The sequence below is a fragment of the Littorina saxatilis genome, linkage group LG4 (assembly GCF_037325665.1).
Source record: "Littorina saxatilis isolate snail1 linkage group LG4, US_GU_Lsax_2.0, whole genome shotgun sequence".
Lineage (NCBI taxonomy): Eukaryota > Metazoa > Mollusca > Gastropoda > Littorinimorpha > Littorinidae > Littorina > Littorina saxatilis.
Window position 1 is genome coordinate 4,846,987 of NC_090248.1, and position 19,455 is coordinate 4,866,441.

Here is a 19,455-nt window from a genome sequence, read left to right on the forward strand (position 1 = left end):
AAAACAGAATTTCTAAGCGTTTAAAAGATTTGCAGGAGGAGAAAGCCATAAGGTTAGAAGTTCTAAGTAACAATAGAGAACAACTGAGAACACAGGTCAGCAGAATAAAAAATACAATTCAAAGAATCCTTTACGAAGACACAACTCTTGCTGAAAGAATTAGAACGCTTTTCAGAGAGCAGGGAATCACAATAGCTAGTATACTAACTGCGTTAGGATTTGCAATAAGCACATTAGTGTTCGCACTCACAGGTGGCACTGTCACACCTCCACCTCCACCTCCACCTTCATCTCCATCTGATCCGGGATGGGTAAAGAAACAACTCAAACACATTGCAGAACTATTAAAGAAACTAGCAGCAAAAGCTTTGGGTGCACTTCCAGGAATCATTGGTTCAATTGTTAGCTGGCTGTTATCTTTTGCAGGTAAAGTTGTTGGTTTCATGGCTGAACATCTCTGGACTCTAATAGTTTTAATTGCAGGTGTTCTGCTAACGAGAATAAAGCAAAAGTAAGCCTACACCCACTCCACCAATTACTAGAGCAGTCTTCTGCGATTCATGATCATCACTAATACTAACAGCTTGATCATCCCTAGTGACAGAATGATCTTCACCTGCAGCGTGATCTTCACTTGTCACGCTTTGTTTCTGTTCATTGTGATATGGCTGTAGCATCGTTCTGATTTCTGAATTCAGTTCTTCACCCTTTCCAAGCGGCTGGGTGTCGCTAGCAATAATGATTTCATTGTTATAATTTGTTATTGTTCCAATCTGCAGCTGGAGATCAGAAGGTAACATGTAAAGGCCGTTACCAACAGCAAAGTCAACTTTTGATCTTGCATAACGGAGAGAGTCTTGATACCTTTTGATGCTGGAAGGCAGATCAACTGCAGAGTTTATGACATCTTCTAAATTTGATAACAACTGTTTCTGTGCACCAAACCCTGTGCTTGTTCTCATTATGTTTGATCGTGTCTGTGCCTGCGAGCCTAGCAAGCACCACGCATATGTTCGGATAGATTCATTGATCCTTTCAACACCTGATCCAGTGAAACCTTTGCCGGTGTCTAATATAAAAGTAGTCCATGCATTGTGGTGCTCTTGTTCTATTGATCCTAACTGTACCTGCACATTTGAAGAAAAAGATGTATGACCTGGCCAGTAATCAAAATTATACCTCCTGTGGACACCCCATAAATATAGTGTTCCCATGCCATGGTTTTTGTCTTGCTTTTGCCTAAAGTCGGTCTTAAAATCTATATTGAATTCATTGCAGAGACGCTCATACACTTTCATGTTTATCCTATTGTTGAATGGGTTCCAGCTCTTTTCATGCGGCATTGGTGCCTGAAGTTCAGACAAGATTCTCCTGCACTGATAGTAAACGTGAAATGTGTACACACACTTTGTCAGTAAGTTTGAATTATTCATGTGGTCTGCATAGGACACTCCACATCCTGTGGTTGCACAGAATATTGCAAAGTTTAACTGATTCTGATAGAACTGAATTGGGTGAGAGTTCCACATCTTTGGAACACTATCATTTTTGATTGGGGGATTTAGGTAAGAATGGAATGGGTCAGGCACTTTAACGCGAATGGATTCTGTTTCTGTTACAGCAAAGTCCAACTCATGGAAAGAAATAGTCTTTGGATTGTAATATGGTCCAGTTTTGTATTTAACGTCTTTGTTGAATTTATACTGAATCATTTTTGTTGTTGAATAAAAAATGTTTATCACACTAACAAATGTGAAGACTAGTGTGCCAGTTAAACTTGCAAACCCTATCAACAATCAAAATGGAGGAATGAAAGTTGCACTGCATGAAATTATGTACAAGGTTACTTGGTATAATATCAGTAAAAAAAAGGCTAACAACTGGGTTAGAATTAATGGTAAAACACATTCTGTAGAAGATGGTTACTATGACTTCTGCACTTTAGAGAAAGAATTGTTTGCTCCAGTAGGTATTACAGCGAGTTTAAATCATGCAAGTCTCATTGCTACTCTTACTATGCCCAAAACTAAAGAAGTAAACGTTGAGTTTCCAACCAAACTCCTTGATATGCTTGGAATTACAAAAATATACAAGGGAACACGTCCCATTGACATGGATGTTAACAGTGTACTGTTTGTTCACATGAGAGAGCTTAACACATCCTATAATCTGTTTAATGATCAGCGTTCTGATCTGCTTAGGATTCTTCCACCGAGTGATGCCTCTTTTTGTAAAATGCACGTGCCAACATTTAAGACACTTCAGTTCAAGGACTTGGAGGAAGGGTGTCATGAATTCCTACACATTGATCTGAAAAATCAAAGTGGACAACCAGTTGATTGTTTGTTTAACATTACATTGGAAATAGTTCCATAAAATATTGAGTATTAAAATGTCGAGTGGACCTACAATAGCTTATCCTGTTGCATGTTCAACTATAGAGTTGAAAGATTTAGCAGACGCTATCGACTTTGAGAGCAATGCTGAAGTTGGTGCAGTGTATGCATTCGAGTTTACAGACACTGGTCATTACAAGAGAAAGGAAATCGACGATGAAAAGAAACCAAGATTCCTCAAACTAGGTCAAATCCGTGATGTTAATGTACCTGATCCAATTGTCGATGACATATACTACATGTGGAAACATCAGAATAAAAAATGGGTACTTAGTCCTGTTATAAAAAAGATTGACTGGGAAATGAAGTTTGAATTTGTGAGTCCATACACTCTTGTTGGAAAAGACGACACATTCCGTAAGTCAATCAATGCTAAACCACTAATTGTTAGCCTTGTTCCTGCGTTTAACAGCAGGGGAGAAGTTGCAGTTAAACCTTTCCATAAGAACAACTATCTCATTCACAGAAAACAAAGTGTTGAAAAGGACGCTGACACCATTGTCGATTTTATACCCAAGCTTCCAATAGGGCAGAATGCAACTATGATATTTGATATAGTTGTCAGAAAAAGGGAAGAAACCACAAACACTGTTCTAATGAGAGGAATAAATCTCAACTGGAGACCATTAAATGTTGAAGAAGTCAGAGTATTTATTGCTGTTCAAAAGGATTCTAACACAATAAAAAACAGACGTCAAACCAAAATGTTGTTGTTAACGCAGATATAAATAATTTAACAGAAATAAGAAGTATTAATCTTACTTATCTTGATTTGATTGCTTTCTACTATACAGATAAGGTGTTAAGCAATGAACAGCTTCAAAGCTTAGCAGAAACACTGGCCAGTGAGAATTAAGATAAATATTTTATATTTTGCATTAAAAAGATGACTAGCAGTGTGAAGCTTTATCCTAATATTGATGAAAGTGCAGCAGAAAGTCAACAATTCAGACTGGCACACATTAGTAATATACAAAAACAACTAGAAGATGAATTAGAAAAATATTCTCGCGCTAGACGTAAGTACTCAACAACTTACAACAGCCTTTCTAATGCCAGCACTGGTTCTACTATCCTTGCATCAGCTGCAGGTGTAACGGGAACAATTCTGTTAGCTACCGGAGTAGGGACTCCAGTTTCTCTAATCCTAGGTGGTGTCGCAGCAGCAGTTGGTGGTTTATCATTTATAGCATCAGCTATAATGAAAAAAATTGTGAAAAAGCTTGAAAAACACGAATCCATTTCCACTCTTGCATCATCAAAATTGTCTAGCCTAAAACTGTCTATCAGTAAAGCACTTGAAGATTCAAAAGTTTCTGACGAAGAATTCAAACAGATACAAACAGACTTTGATGACTACAAAAGTAAGAAAGCAAGTATTCAAACAAAAACACGAGCTGAATATAACAAGCCAATCGATATAGAAGATCTGAAAAAGCAGTTTTTAAAAAAGGGGATTCAAATAGGACGGGAAGAAAAAGTAAAAATAGAATCACTTGTAAAGAGTTAACTATTCGTTTAGACAGTCACATTGCATGTATCAGATATAATTCTAACAGTGAAAGAACATATGAAGTAAAGTTTGTAAATGAGAGAGCGTATTGAGCTTAAGAATGTTGTATAAGAGAAAGGGAGAATGTACGTTCTGGGTTACTGATTCCGACAGACCCGGCATTGGTTCAAAACAACCTTACTTTACTGTATTTTTTTTGTATGGATTTATGCAGTATTTTTCTGATTTTGTCGCATGTTTCATTTTAGTAAAAGTTTAGTCCAGAAGCCTATTTTGCGTTAATATTTAGGGTCTGTCGGAATCGGTGAGCCAGAACGTACATTCCCCCTTTCTCTCCAGTACTGAAGAACAACTTTCCTATTAGTCTACCTGCTCTCTTCACAAGCCACATACAATCAATAAACAAACCCATTAGTCTCTGAATAGGTATGGCGTACTCGTACATGGGACTTAACATTACAGCCAGAAAGGAAAACTTTGGCAGGCTTATAATTACGGACATGGTGCATTTGTGAATATCGTCAAACGAAATGAGCAGAGTTCACAAGTTGACCACGACTAGTTTTGTGTTTATGCGCTAGGCCCCCTCAACGTTAGGGGAACAATATTAATTTTTGACTTTGACTGGGATTTTTCATCGATTAGAGAAAATTATAAAATACAAAAGCAAAACGACAAATGCCATTAGTGTATTCTACGTATCGAGGGTGCTTGTCAAGAGTGAGGTAGGGGGTAGGATGGGAGGTAGAGGTTAGGGGGGGGGGGAGGAATAAAAGGTAGAGGTTAGGGGGGGGGGAGGAATAAGAGGTAGAGGTTAGGGGGGAGGAATAAGAGGTAGAGGTTAGGGGGGAGGAATAAGAGGTAGAGGTTAGGGGGGGGAGGAATAAGAGGTAGAGGTTAGGGGGGGAGGAATAAGAAGTAGAGGTTAGGGGGGGGAGGAATAAGAGGTAGAGGTTAGGGGGGAGGAATAAGAGGTAGAGGTTAGGGGGGGAGGAATAAGAGGTAGAGGTTGGGGGGGGGAGGAATAAGAGGTAGAGGTTAGGGGGGGAGGAATAAGAGGTAGAGGGGGGAGGAATAAGAGGTAGAGGTTAGGGGGGAGGAATAAGAGGTAGAGGTTAGAGGGGGGAGGAATAAGAGGTAGAGGTTAGGGGGGAGGAATAAGAGGTAGAGGTTAGAGGGGGGAGGAATAAGAGGTAGAGGTTAGGGAGGGGGAGGAGTAAGAGGTAGAGGTTAGGGGGGGGGGAGGAATAAGAGGTAGAGGTTAGGGGGGGAGGAATAAGAGGTAGAGGGGGGAGGAATAAGAGGTAGAGGTTAGGGGGGAGGAATAAGAGGTAGAGGTTAGAGGGGGGAGGAATAAGAGGTAGAGGTTAGGGGGGAGGAATAAGAGGTAGAGGTTAGAGGGGAGGAATAAGAGGTAGAGGGGGGAGGAATAAGAGGTAGAGGTTAGGGGGGAGGAATAAGAGGTAGAGGTTAGGGAGGGGGAGGAATAAGAGGTAGAGGTTAGGGGGGGAGGAATAAGAGGTAGAGGGGGGAGGAATAAGAGGTAGAGGTTAGGGGGGGGAGAAATAAGAGGTAGAGGTTTGAGAGGGGGAGGAAGGGGTAGGATGGGATATATAAGTTAGAATGTGACGTTGAGGTAAGGGTAGGAGGTAGGGTAAGGGGGGTTAGACAGGGGGTAGTTTGGGAGATAGAGGTTTGAATTATATGTTAAAATGGGGGGAGGGGGGGTGTAAGGGGTAGGGTATGAGAGATAGAGGTAAGTATGGGAGGTAGAGGTAAATGGGGGGGGGGGGGTAGAGATAGGGGGTAGGATGGGAGATACAGGAGGGGGGGGGGGGGGATTGGGTCAGGATTGGAGGTAGAGACAACGGGAGGGGGGGGGGGGGTAGATAGTGTGTATATAGGGAGGTAGATACAAAGGAGGGGATAGGGGGTAGGATGGGAGGTAGAGACAACGGGAGGGGGGTGGCAGATAGTGTGTATATAGGGAGGTAGATACAAAGGAGGGGATAGGGGGTAGGATGGGAGGTAGAGACAACGGGAGGGGGGGGGGCAGATAGTGTGTATATAGGGAGGTAGATACAAAGGAGGGGATAGGGGGTAGGATGGGAGGTAGAGACAACGGGAGGGGGGGGGGGGGCAGATAGTGTGTATATAGGGAGGTAGATACAAAGGAGGGGATAGGGGGTAGGATGGGAGGTAGAGACAACAGGAGGGGGGGGGGGGGCAGATAGTGTGTATATATGGAGGTAGATACAAAGGAGGGGATAGGGGGTAGGATGGGAGGAAGAGGCTTTCAGGGGGTTGTAAAAACAAAGTTTCTAACACACATTGGGCGGTTTGCACTTGTTTGGTTGATTAATGAAGTAAGATACTTCCGAATAAAATATGCAGAGGGGGATTAGGGGTTGGGATGTGAGTTAGAGGCTGTGTGGGGGGGGGGGGGTATATAGGGAGGTAGATACAAAGGGCGGGGATAGGGGGTAGGATAAGAAGTATAGGCTAGTAGTGGAGCGGGGGGTAGGTTGGGAGGCAGAGGCTAGGGGGTTTGTTTTGCATCAGTATGGGAGTTTGTTTTACCCAAAGAGATCGCACACAAAATTCGTTTTTGCAGAAAATGATCGATTGAAAGATTTTGTGTATCTGCCAGAACATTCTGCTTTAGTTCAGATAATGAATGATTGATTTGTTACAATTTCATCCGCTCGCTTATGACCTGGGCAAAAGTGAAAAACGTTACTTACTCTCATTGCAGAAACCCGATTGTCCCGGACGGTATCCTGCTTTACATCCACCCACACATCTGCCTGTGTCTTGTTCACAGGAGCCGTCACCACCACAATTTACACTGCAGTTCAGCTCACAGCTGGCTCCGTACCTATTCCCGGTGCAAACTGAAAGCATGAACGGTTATTCATGTGAGCGCTGCACGATCATTAGAATCGTCGTTCAAAGGAATCTGTTTCGTTGGTACGTCTATTTCGAGATATAGTACTCCATTGACACAATTGTCAACGGTCCACATTGACTTTATATTCAAAAAGTGCGCTGAAGCTAACGCATACAAATATTCGCAACTTGAGACTCAGGCTAACTTGCTCTCCCGTATGACATTACTACTGACCAGTGCTAAACGTTGGAAATAAGTCGCAGCTATACAATAATTATAAGTGCGTGTAGTTTTAGCCACAGGGAAGATTTTTGACTCGCCTCTGCAATTAGGAGAGTCTATAAATTAGCAATGTTAGGTCTTCCGGCGGTCCGTATACGAAAAACCAGAAGGTCACAGAGGGGTCAAGTTTGGTGGGTGTAAAGATGAAATAGTATTATTTGTTGAAAGCCTGTTCAGCTATAATTTCAAGTTTAAGCGTTTTGTCGACTGAGGAAGTCAAATGACATCCCACAGCCATTTTGTTTAAAATGTCAATTAACATTTATTAACAATTAATGTCTATTAAGACATTGATCCACAAGTAGGCACAACAAAGAACGCCCCAAGACGTTGTAATTGTTGCTGTTAATGACTGTTATAGCCAGTATACTTTTTGGCGGCTGAAGGAAGGAAAATAGCTGATTTGTTGTTGTAAAAGTTCGTTTGTGCAGGCCCACGTGCTCGATGAAATATGTCAAGGTGACATGTTTAAAGGTGGTGTGTGAAGGGTTGCGTGACATGTTTAGTGCACCAATGCTTTTTGTTGCAGCCTTCTTTTGCTGGCTGTTTTCGACTGCCTACGTCTACCGACTACTTGCTACGTAGCCGGTGTCTACGTAACCTGCTAACCTGGTGTTCTGGTGTTTTGGTGATTTGCTGTCGCTGTCGTCGTCCTGCCCATCTACGCGTCTTCTACATCTTTCTGGTAAACTACGGGGAGGATCTTCAGCGACTGAGTGAGGCACCTGATATCTCCACTGTTCCCTGCTTCGTTGCCACGCCAGCCGGCACTACATTCGACAGAGCAGTTGTGGAGACTATAGACAAATCACGGGCCGCCCACTCAGTGGCAAAAAGCAAAGTTGCACCATGTCTTTTGCACCCTTCTTACCACCAAGTCATTTGTATTATTAGTGATTATACTCGAGTGGTGACGACGTGGGGTGTGTGACACCTGCATGAACTAGCTCTTTAAGGCAGATCAGTGACTTTCCTAACTATACACGGGATCAGCGTGTTACTATCATTTTCTATACTTTAACTGGCATTTTTGTCAGTGACCACTTGTTTTACGTTTTGAACGTAAAAAGAACATCTTTTGGAGTGAAGTCTCGAGGGAGGTGGCGTGATATTACAAAAACAGGCGTCTGAAACTTATACTTTTGTTGATTCTATTTATTTGTATGACTGCGAGAGTGGATCGTGGTGTGGTTAGTTAGTTAGAAGTAACTAACCGTTCATAATCACCTTATGTGATATATTGAAACGTGACACACACACACACACACACACACACAGATATCCTGAGGCCCAATGCATAGCGTCACCCCTAAAATGTACTCATGGACTGAGCTGTAAGCGATTGGACTCGTCTACTTTGGTCAGTGCGGGTAGGGAGGGCTGTTCCAAGTACAAAGCGACTGTTCGCATGATCGCCCCTAATATGCATGCATGGACTCGGCCGTCAGCGAAGAGATGGGTCCATTTACTTGAAAAAGGGTAGAGAGGGTAGAATTGAGTTCGCTGCGAACAGTTCGCCGCGAACATAGCGTTGCTTACAACATGAAAACTGTTTGTCTCTTCGCGAACAGAACGTCCGCTCTATGCAACGCACCCCTGTTCTAAATCCACAAACGTCTCCATATCCAGGCAAGTAAAGTTTGCGTGCGATGACTCACCTTCACAGTTGCCGTCATCACGCTGACAGGTAGGACCAGCACAGTGGGCAGAACAGTTATGATGACACAACTCAGGACCCCACAATCCTTCCTTGCAGCCTGAGAAGACAAAAGAACATTGTGAGAGCCTTACACCTTTCCATAATCTTCTGAATACAAAGCATTATTCTGTTACTGCTATTCGGGACTGTGGCACCATGTGAAGGTTTTGCAGAGTACACGGCCAGATAGGCAGATATCAAACCCTAAAACATGTCAACGTTATAAATGCAAACAGAAACGAGGGGACAAAGCTGAAGTTGATAACTACTGGTGGGCATTACAATACACAATACAGCATAGGGTACCTTATTGTATCGAATAAACACATCTAGTCCTAGCTAGGTAGACATTGTACCTTTAACGATAATTATATTCACCTAGTCCCATGAGGCTTAGCTCATTAAGGTAGTGGCTGCTTTCATCCTCTAAAAAATGAGTTGCCATTGTGCCTCATTATACTCACTATTGTCTTGTTCATGCTTGTATACATTTTTGTTTTCCAGGCACTTTGTGCTCAGGGGTTTTGTTCTTGCTCGTGTGTACACAATCGTGTTAAGACGCCGAGGTTAGTTTGTGCAAGCATTTACTGGGGAAATACAATTCCTCGCAGAACATGTGGGTCAAATCTGTTGCGGTTCTGAACCAGACCTGCTATCATCCTGTCAATATGATGACAGTAAACCAGTGTACAACACTACAGCACATAAGGTTGACAGAGTTATGCCGCTTTGGTAGCAAATGCAAACGCCAACAGCGAATACATACTGGAACAACAACAACAACAACAACAACAACAACAACAACAACAACAACAACAACAACAAGCAAACACCAGTTAGCCATTGCTAACTCTGAGACGAGGCTTTTACTTACGTGTGCAGAAACCACTTGTCATGTTACACCCTTCATCGCAGTTCTTGTCACACGGAGACGAACAATCCAGTCCATAAAATCCATCTTTGCAAACTGAAAAGATGTGCACGGATTGGACATCTTTATTTCAACAGCTTACAAATAGAATCAAAACGCATAGCTCAGCAGCCGAATTAAAGCTGTATGCATATTCATCAGGACAGCAGAACAGAGCCACAACAGTGGCTGAGTTGGGTTGCAGTTTTGCATGTTTTGGCAAGTAACAAGAACAATATCCTTGTATAATTGCATACATAGAGGTTACAACACGAGTGTTTTTTTTTATATGGCTTGTATTTCAGTCAAGACCCAGCGGATGAATATCGAGTCCCTTTGATATTCCCGCTGGGTCTTGACTGAAATACAAGCCATATAAAAAAATCACGAGTGTTGTAACCTGTATATCCCATGAAGATCTAAAAGAGAAAGTGTGACGGAAACATCAAGCTGTAGTTGTCTGTTCAGATGAGGCACCTCTGCACATACCTTATTCTAAAGGCACGTCTGTTGATCTATGTCAAGTCGGTGCATAATGGTGGCTTGGTTGTCCCCGTCAGTTGAAAGCCTCTTACACAGATTTAACTGAATACCTAGTGGTTACACACGCATCTCCTGAGATCTTGGACACCTTCATCGTCTATAGGGCCTACTGCATCACAGAAGAGCTAGAAATACTCGCAAAATGCATTAAACAGCTTGTCCAGAGAACACTCGTAGTCGATGATGTACCGATAAGGGCGTGTGTACCGGTGTAACACGAAATTTTTACTCCACGAAACATTTACTCCGGAGTAAATATTTCGTACGAAATTCTTACTCCGAGTACACTTTTCGTACGAGAAAAGAACTCCCCAAGGCACGAAAAAATTACTCCCTCCACAAAATTTTTACTCCCCATTTTGTTTACTTCCAGTAAAATTCTCGTACGCAAAAATGGGATTCGGGCGAAGGGATAATGCCAATAAGTGATCTCGCGCACACGAATGTCGCGCTACCCTCCTTCCACCCCTTCCACCACCAAGACTAACAGGGGACAAGGGAGTAAATATTTCGTACACCTGGCATGGGAAGTTAAATTGCTTGTGTTGGGGTGAAGTAATTTATTCGTTATTTATTCGTCAGGGGAGTAACATTTTTGTACAAAATGTTTACTCGGAACTCACCTGTCTTGGGGAGTAATTTTCTCGTGTAATGGGGGAGTGCTTTTTTCGTAAAGGGAGTAACTTTTTCGTACGAAATGTTTACTCCGGAGTAAACAATCTCGTGGGAGTAATTTTCTCGTGTTACACCGGGCACGCTGTAACTTCACATGAGTATAGTCTGAACATAGCAGTGCTGGTCGGACGGACTGGGTTTTTAACGATTGCTAGTTTGACTTTTGTTTTAGTTGAGAGCACGAGCACACACACTCAAACACATACGGCTTGTCATGTTGATCACAAGAGAGAAATAGAACAGCGAATAGAAGGAAACATAACAGATTACGTCCCCTTAATATGACGCGATGGACGATAGACGTCATGAAATCTATGACGCTACGATGATAGACTCGGCAAGTCGAGACTAAAACTCAGCTATAAGTATAAGTTACAGCTCCGTCCATCCATGGTATCGCCTGATATTTTGTCGAGACTGGGTCAATGAATATGATGACGTCACTCGAGGCTCTGCCGAGAGTGACGTCATTATATTCTTTCACCCCCGTCGAGACAAAATATCACGCGATACCATGGATGGACGGAGCTGTAACGTATATATGGCATGACCAAAGTAAAGAGAATTTTTCATGGGATGTGGCAACAAATCATTGGAAATTCACCATGGGCAATCAACCCAAGCCTAGAAGTTGTAGAACTATATTTGGTTTCAGTCTTGGCAAGGCCAGTTTTGTTCAGTTCCGGAAATGACACCATGAATTCATTCACCCTGCCGAGACGAACAAAAACATAGATGAAAACGTATAAGCTTATATCCCGTGACGCATCAAAGCTAAATTTTGTTTTGAAATGTCTTCACAACGTACAGATAACTTATAACGACATAATCGCCTTCACAAAACAGGAAAAACGCACACTTTGATTTTCGTCTGCTACAAATCTAGTCTTGTTGGTTGACGGAGAGAATAAAGCTTCAATCGTACCTTCATCAACAGGAATAAATGCTCAATCCGCTGTCGGTTCGCAACTGAACCTTGGTTTTTGGCTCACGTAAGTGTAGCCTATGCGATCGTAACTTTGTCTGTCTGTGCGTGCGTGCGTGCGTGCGTCTGTGCGTGTGTATGTCTGTGGTAGAAACTCTAACATTTGAAGACGTCACATTACATTGACGTCACATTATGACGTAATAGGGTTAGACGTCACGCGAAGGAAGTACTGACAGTCTCGGTCATTATTATTTTGAGCGCGCCGAGACTAGTTGGCAGTCGTGTCCTTGTAAGTAGGCTACATGCAGACAGACAGATCTAGATCTAGTGTCTCGCTTTCTTGCACAGTTTCACCTATGCTCTTTATGTGTGTGTGTGTGTGTGTGTGTGTGTGTGTGTGTGTGTGTGTGTGTGTGTGTGTGTGTGTGTGTGTGTGTGTGTGTGTGTGTGTGTGTGTGTGATTGAGTTTGTGTTACTGTTTGTCGATTTCTTACGTGAGCCTTGATGGCTTCGCCTCTTGTTTTCTTTAACTTTTTGGTTGACATTGAAACGGGAATCCAAAAGAGTGTTTCAGCTGTTTCAAGACACAGGCTTGGCTCCATCTTTTGAGTTGCTTTTCAGTCTAAAATGACACCTGAAGCGAACAAATTGTCGCGTATACTGTCGTCACAAAAAGACGTCATGACAAAGTTACACGCAAAGCGAAAGAGACTTTGACGTCATTTACTTTTGTTCGGAATTTTCCGTCTGTTCCCAGCTTGTCAGTGAAGACCTGAGTAAGCTTACCCAAAACGTCTTTGTTGTTCTCTATTCACATTGCAGCTGTGAAATAATCAGTCTTGTGTATCGGTCGTGTAGGTACAGAGTTTGCTTCTGCAATCATTGTGTTCGTGTTGATGACGGCTTCATAAGACAAATCAGCGAATCTATCGTGAGGAAATAAACGTCTTTGTACAAATCACCGAACCCAACCCATTTTTGGGTCATTTTTTGTGTGCATTTTTCTGAAGAATAAACTGCATGTGGTTAATTTCATCCGTTTAATGCTTGTCGAAACGAGCCATAAGGCTTTAGAATAAAAGATTTCACGCATTGCTTGGCCACATGATCACAGATGAGGTCGCAGTTTGTAGGTTGAATCTATGAATCGGCCAGAGATAGATCTGCATTTCTGGTACGACCTTCCAGATTATCAACAGCGGGTTCATGGTCGGAATCAAGAGGTCAAATGTGCGTGGCTCCCAATCATTTCATAAAAGATTTCCATTTTCTTGTTTCTGCGGCTGCGCAAGTTATTTTGCCTAGGTCATGGCCGAACTTTAGGCCTACGGAGAAATATCGCTGGATATTTTCTCCCTAGATTTAACAGAGACAAAGAAGGGAAGTCATGCTGTATCTGTGGCTATAACACTGAACGACTCTCGCGCAAGTTCTCAAAAGCGTGGTTACCCCTTGCACATTCGGTCTAAAGGTACCTTTTCATTTTGGAATGTCAAGGACGACAGAAAGTAGAGCCAGCTATGATGTATTTCGTGCACCCTTATTTGTCCTCTATTTTATGTGTTATAAGAGTGCAATAGTTACATCATAGATGTAACAAGAGAACAATGGAAATACAAGAAATATACCTAGAGTACATTTACAGATACAAAGAAGGGAGGCCATGGGATATATAGAGAATACTACATGGCTTGCTGTGTCGTACCAGATTTACACGAGTTGGTTTTTTTTAATATTGAACTGCGAGCGAAAGCGAGCTGTTCACTATTTGAAAAAGCAACGAGTGTAAATCTGGTACGACACAGCAAGCCATGTAGTATTCTGTTTATCCTACATACTATACTTACGTGTATTTGACTGAAAATGTCCTGCATTCGAGGCAGCTAAATTGAAGACGCTTGTTTTGGAACCTCGATCTCTTCTAAAGCCTCGTGCAATCTATGACGTCAAAGCAAATAAACGTCACTCTGAAAGTGTGGCGTGACGTGTTAGTTCTAAAGATTCATCGAGGGTAATTAGCGAGCGCAATTTGTGTTTCTATAATGACGTTTGTCTCGGTGACTTTGGCATCATAAGCAGTGGAAAAACAGGTCCCTGCCAGACTTGCTTGACATGACCTCATTTACATGATATACACACGTGTGATTTGAACGATTATTATCTCACGGGTGTCTCTCTCACGTATGTAGGATAAAACGTTATATGCCATGGCCTCCCTCATGTGTCTCTGAAAATCTACTATACGTTTATATTTGTTTTGTATTTTAAGAAAACAATTAATATAACATAGATGAAATACATATTATACGACATAAATGCTTTCAGTCGACCTTGATATTCCACAGTGCCCATACATGTGCCATCGACTGAATGTGCATGGTAATACCACGATGTTTAGAACTTGTGCGAACGTCACTCAGTGGTTTCTATGCAAGTCCTGGCTTGCTAAAAGTGTCATAACTGTGATGCATCACTGTGTAAAATAATTATGACTTCTGTCGATCGCGGTGTCCTTGTCTGGGGACCTAAACGTGTACTTTACTTTGTTTCCTATTCACATAATCATTTTCTTGTCTCCTTTGATCAACATGACGAACTGTGTGTATGGGTGTGCTCCTGCTTGTTGGTGCCGGCTCTATGAACTGAAACAGAACAGCAATTAGCAAAGAACAAAAAAAAACAATCTGGCCCGCGTCCGACCTGCACCGCCAACATTTCAAGGATACATAATGTATGCCAAAGATGTCACATGCGTGCTCTTTATCATACATCCTTGAATACAAGAGTCATGTTGACAGGCTGGTTTGTGCATGTTCCAAGTACTTCTAGCTCATATGTGGCGCAGTAAAACCTTTAGACGATGAACTGAGCAGATAATAAAGTAACCACTAGGTATATGCCTTCATATCGGCGTAAGAGACTTTTAACAGACAGTAACGCCGCCATTATGCACCAACTTGGCATAGATCAACTTGGCATAGATGGTATTACCATGCACATTCAGTCGATGGCACATGTATGGGCACTGTGGAATATCAAGGTCGACTGAAAGCATTTATGTCGTATAATATGTATTTCATCTATGTTATATTAATTGTTTTCTTAAAATACAAAACAAATATAAACCAGAATCATATAAGGTGTGTGCTGGGGCCGATCCTTCAATGGCTTGTGTAAACAAAATAAAGTGATACCGATTTTGGCTTTGTGGGTTAAACATTTATGACAACTGGAACATGTGTCTTGTTACCCCTTTTTTTCCTAGAGCATAGCCTTTTAACATCTGTCAGAATGTCTAAACATGTCAGCAACAGTTCAAATCATTCTGATGAAAAGTTATAAAATTAATTTCACATCCGTGAAATAACATGTTTCGATTCAACGCCACTTTGCTTATTTTTCATGTAATAATTTGTACTAAAGTCAATCTAAATGCAATGTGTAGGGGGACCATACTATCAATCTAAAAACATTGAAGCAAATGCACACCAAACTTTAACACAAGCAGTTCTGTTTCGTGAATGTTGTGGTCAAAGGACTTAAAGAGAAAAACGGTGTATTTTATGGTAGCTCCTACCCTTAAGTACAACTTACCAAATATTTGAAATTCACACAGGTTCAAAGTTCTATCAGTCGTCAGTGTAAGACGCACCACCTGCCCGTACATGACTGAAGAACACATCACTGAGTTGTTCCTGGTGGCTTTGTTCGTTGGTGACGTCACGTTCACACAAGTCTTGTTGTCCACCGTGATTATGAACGGGTACAGACGGTCGAACACTGTTCAGCATCAAATTGATACAAATGAAAAGGACATATTCAGCCAAAAGAAAACGTGTTCCATTTCTTGTCTCTATTCATACTATCGGTGAAACAAAATAGGCATGCTGAACGGAGTAGGTGTCATTCTTCTCAGAGGCTATTAAAGGCGTTTTAAAAGCCGTGTTAGCAATTAATGAGACCAACAAACACGGTACATTTCAGAAACACATCACCGCATAAACTTACACCGTTTGGTGATTTGCGCTGATTCATGTAGAACAATAATTTCGGACTTTTAGATCCTGTGAAACATTAGTAACGCTGTTATGCGACAAGCCAGACAGAGTTTTAAGAATAATGATGCACGCACGTATCATATGCAATTAAAAAACAAACACACACTCACTCTCAATTACCTTATTTTGATTATAGCCTGCCTTGCGCTAAAATCTAAACACGCATGATCTATTCATCTACCAGCTTGTCCATACATACGTACAATTAAAAGGAAAACCAGTTGTTATTAACATGAAAGAACAGAGTCAACCGATATGTTCAAGCATACCTATACCAAGATACAAACTGAGTAGCTATACTACGATACGTACAGATGGGCTCATTTTGTTCTTTGCGTGCCCAGACAGTCATGTTGTGGACAGGGAACGTCCTGCCCAGGTCCACCTCCCACCAGTGGTACTCGTTGGGTGGGACACCGTCCCCGTCAGGCGTCGAGTTCGTGTGGCTACAGGTGTTCGCTCCAAGGAATCCTGCTGTGTTGTTGTCAGCAGCGTTACTGGCCGCTCCGTTGACTGGGTAAGTGCTGATCTGACGGTAGGTTTTGTTGATCGCCACGTTCACTGTGCGTCGTACAACATCATTTACGTGTTGAGTATTGCTAAGATTAACAACAACAAGACGAGTTTTCCCGCCACCTCCACCACCACGACGCCAGGTGCTTTTTACATTTAGTCAAGTTAAGACTAAATGTTTTAACATTGACTGGGAATCAATGAGGGTGTGGTGTGTGTGCGTGTGTGTGTGTGTGTGTGTGTGTGTGTGTGTGTGTGTGTGTGTGTGAATGTGTGTGTGAGTGTGTGTGTGTGTGTGTGTGTGCGTGTGCGTGTGCGTGTGTGTGTGTAGAGCGATTCAGATAAACTACTGGACCGATCTTCATCACACTTTACATGAGAGTTCCTGAGTATGATATCTCCAGACATTTTTGTTCCTGTTTTTGGATAAATGTCTTGATGACATCATATCCGTTTTTGTGTGAAAGTTGAGGCGGCACTATTACGCAAATTGGTTGACATTTTGGTGAAGTAATCTTCGACAAAGCCCGGACTTCGGTTTTGCATTTCAACTTGGAGGCTCAAACATTGATTAATGAGTTTGCTCAGATTCTTCATCGTATTCTTCATCAAATTCTGAATCTAAACATATATACATGTCGTGTCAACTCTTAAAATGTGATCACAATTAACCAAAATAGGTTAATTAGTACTACGATTATTTGTTAAGAAATCGATCAAAAAAGATTTAATCTTATTCTTTATCATTTCCTGATTCCAAAAAACATATAGATATAATAGGTTCTATTAGAAAAAAGCTCAGAAAGTTAACAAGAATACAGAAAAGCGCGCTTTCCTGCTTACCGCAATACGCTATTCTGGCTTGTCACTTTCACTTTCTGTTGCACGGGAAGAGTGAGCGTTTTCCTTGTGCCGCGGGGATTGACGAAGCTGTTTTGTCTTGGTGAAAAAATGTGCAGTGCGTTCAGTTTTATTCTACGGGTTCGACCGATTGACTAAATGTTGTAAATTTGCCTTACGCGACTTGTTTGCTCATGACACAAGCCTTACATTAAAATATGAAAATGGTATTAAGAGGGCAATACAAATTATAGTTGAAGAATATGCGAAGTTTTCTGGCCTCAAGTTAGATAAACACAAATCAGAAGTCACGTGGCTAGGTAGACGAAAAGGAGAACATGGACAAGTGAGCAACATACCTATGAAGTCTGGAATGTATACAATTTTAGGAATATATTTTTCTGCTGAAAAAGAAGCCTCTCTGATTGAAGAAAATTGGAAAGGTAAAATTTAGAATGTTGATAGAATAATACAAACAAATGGCAAGGACGAAACTCAACATTGTACGAACAAATTTATTTTGGCAAACACTATGCTCCTTTTCCAGTTCTCACATGCACTGCAAGTTCTGTCATTCCAGGAAAATGTGCTTCGCCAAATTAACACGAATATGTATACATTTCTCTGGAAACATAACTATATGATAATAAAAGAGCCTTTGAAAAGATAAAAAGAGGGGTCCTCAGCCTTCCACCGGAAGAAGGATGGATAAACATTGAGCACCAACAAAATATGTTCTTAACAAAATGGGCATTAACATTTTTTACAGGAAAAGGGCAAACACTGGGTTAAAATAGCAGACACGCTAATGGACCCCTTCCAAGGTCAGCATTAGACTTTTAATATATCGGTCAAGGTAAATGAAATAAAACACCTCGATAGAACAAATCTGTCTTTTGAAGAGATGTTATACAAACGCTGGGGCAGATTAATCAAAACAAACCTCCCAACATCATACCAACAGAAGGCCTGTGAAACAATAACTTAGTAAGGTATAAAGGTAAGCCACTATTTTTTCCAATGTGGAGAAAAGCTGGAATTGTGCACATGCAAGATAGTCGGGTAGCTGAGTTCAGAAAAGTGCAACATGCTAAACGTTGAGGGTTACAAGCATCCACCTGGTCTCAATGGAGAGTCTGGACGTGGAGTAGTGTAGTCTAGGTAGGTGGACATTCTGAATTTGGTTTGTTTGGCCGCCATGACACTTTTCAAAATGGCCGCCTGAAAATCTTATGCGGGCCTTATCTCACGTGTTATATGGACTAAAGTGACAAACTAAAGGGCTATATATATGTATTTTGACATGAAGAATTCAAATATGCAAGAATAAACATGATCTAAGTAGGTGGACATTCTGAATTTGGAAGTTGTTCCAGGTTGGAGTGGTTTCAACCAGAAGGTGAGCACTTGTGATCCGCCACCGACAGAAGTTGGTCCAATGCCAATCCTGAACTCACCAGCTCATGAATTCCCTACAATATGGACCGTCATGCAGAACTGCAAATCAATTACTGAGAAGCTTGGGGAGAAATACACTGTGATCACTTTTGACGAGCAGTTGTACTCAAAAGCAAAGATGTTACAGTGGGACCAACTGGACAGCTGTAAGGATATCGTCCTCATGCTGGGAGGGTTCCACACATCGATGAACTTCTGCAAAGTTGTGGGCAAGTACATGAATTCATCAGGCATAGCAAACATCTGGGTAGAGAGTGGCGTCATCGGTGAGGGGACAGCTGAGAACATCATGGACGGAAAAGGTTGGAATAGAGCCATCCGCGTGCACAAACTCACAGTGGAAGCTCTGTGGTCCATTCTTTGGGAGCGCTTCAAAGAATGGGCCACAGAGAACGAGAAGACGGTCAGTGAAAACCTCCAGAATGCAGCAAAAAGAGTCGCTCAAGGCTTTGCCAACAAAGATGACAATGACATCCAGTCATCCCTGGAGGATCTGTTGTCCTCCATTGAGGAAGTCAAAGTCTTGTTCGATGAGTTCGAATCTTCCTCTTCGGAGAATGCAACCTACCAGTACTGGAGGACCTACATGAAGCTAGTCTCCATTCTGTTGAGATTTACTCGCTCTCTCCGCGATGGCGACTGGGAACTGTTTCTATCATCTTTTGCTGAGATGCTCCCATGGTTCGGAGCGTTTGATCACTATCATTATACCCGTTGGGGGACAGTCTTTTTGGCGGACATGAATATGCT

General features: G+C 41.9%; 1 protein-coding gene across 1 annotated transcript in view; it reads right to left on the reverse strand.

The window, feature by feature from the left end:
• Positions 1 to 19,455, reverse strand: part of LOC138963810 (receptor-type tyrosine-protein phosphatase epsilon-like) — a 67,296-nt gene that overhangs the window by 36,969 nt on the left and 10,872 nt on the right. Inside the window, exons 2-6 of the mRNA XM_070335662.1 lie at positions 16,207 to 16,455; positions 15,431 to 15,616; positions 9,655 to 9,747; positions 8,740 to 8,838; positions 6,654 to 6,803 (exon numbers count right to left, since the gene is read on the reverse strand). Coding sequence (XP_070191763.1) covers positions 6,654 to 6,803; positions 8,740 to 8,838; positions 9,655 to 9,747; positions 15,431 to 15,616; positions 16,207 to 16,455 — 777 coding nt within the window. The remainder of the gene's footprint in view (positions 1 to 6,653; positions 6,804 to 8,739; positions 8,839 to 9,654; positions 9,748 to 15,430; positions 15,617 to 16,206; positions 16,456 to 19,455) is intronic.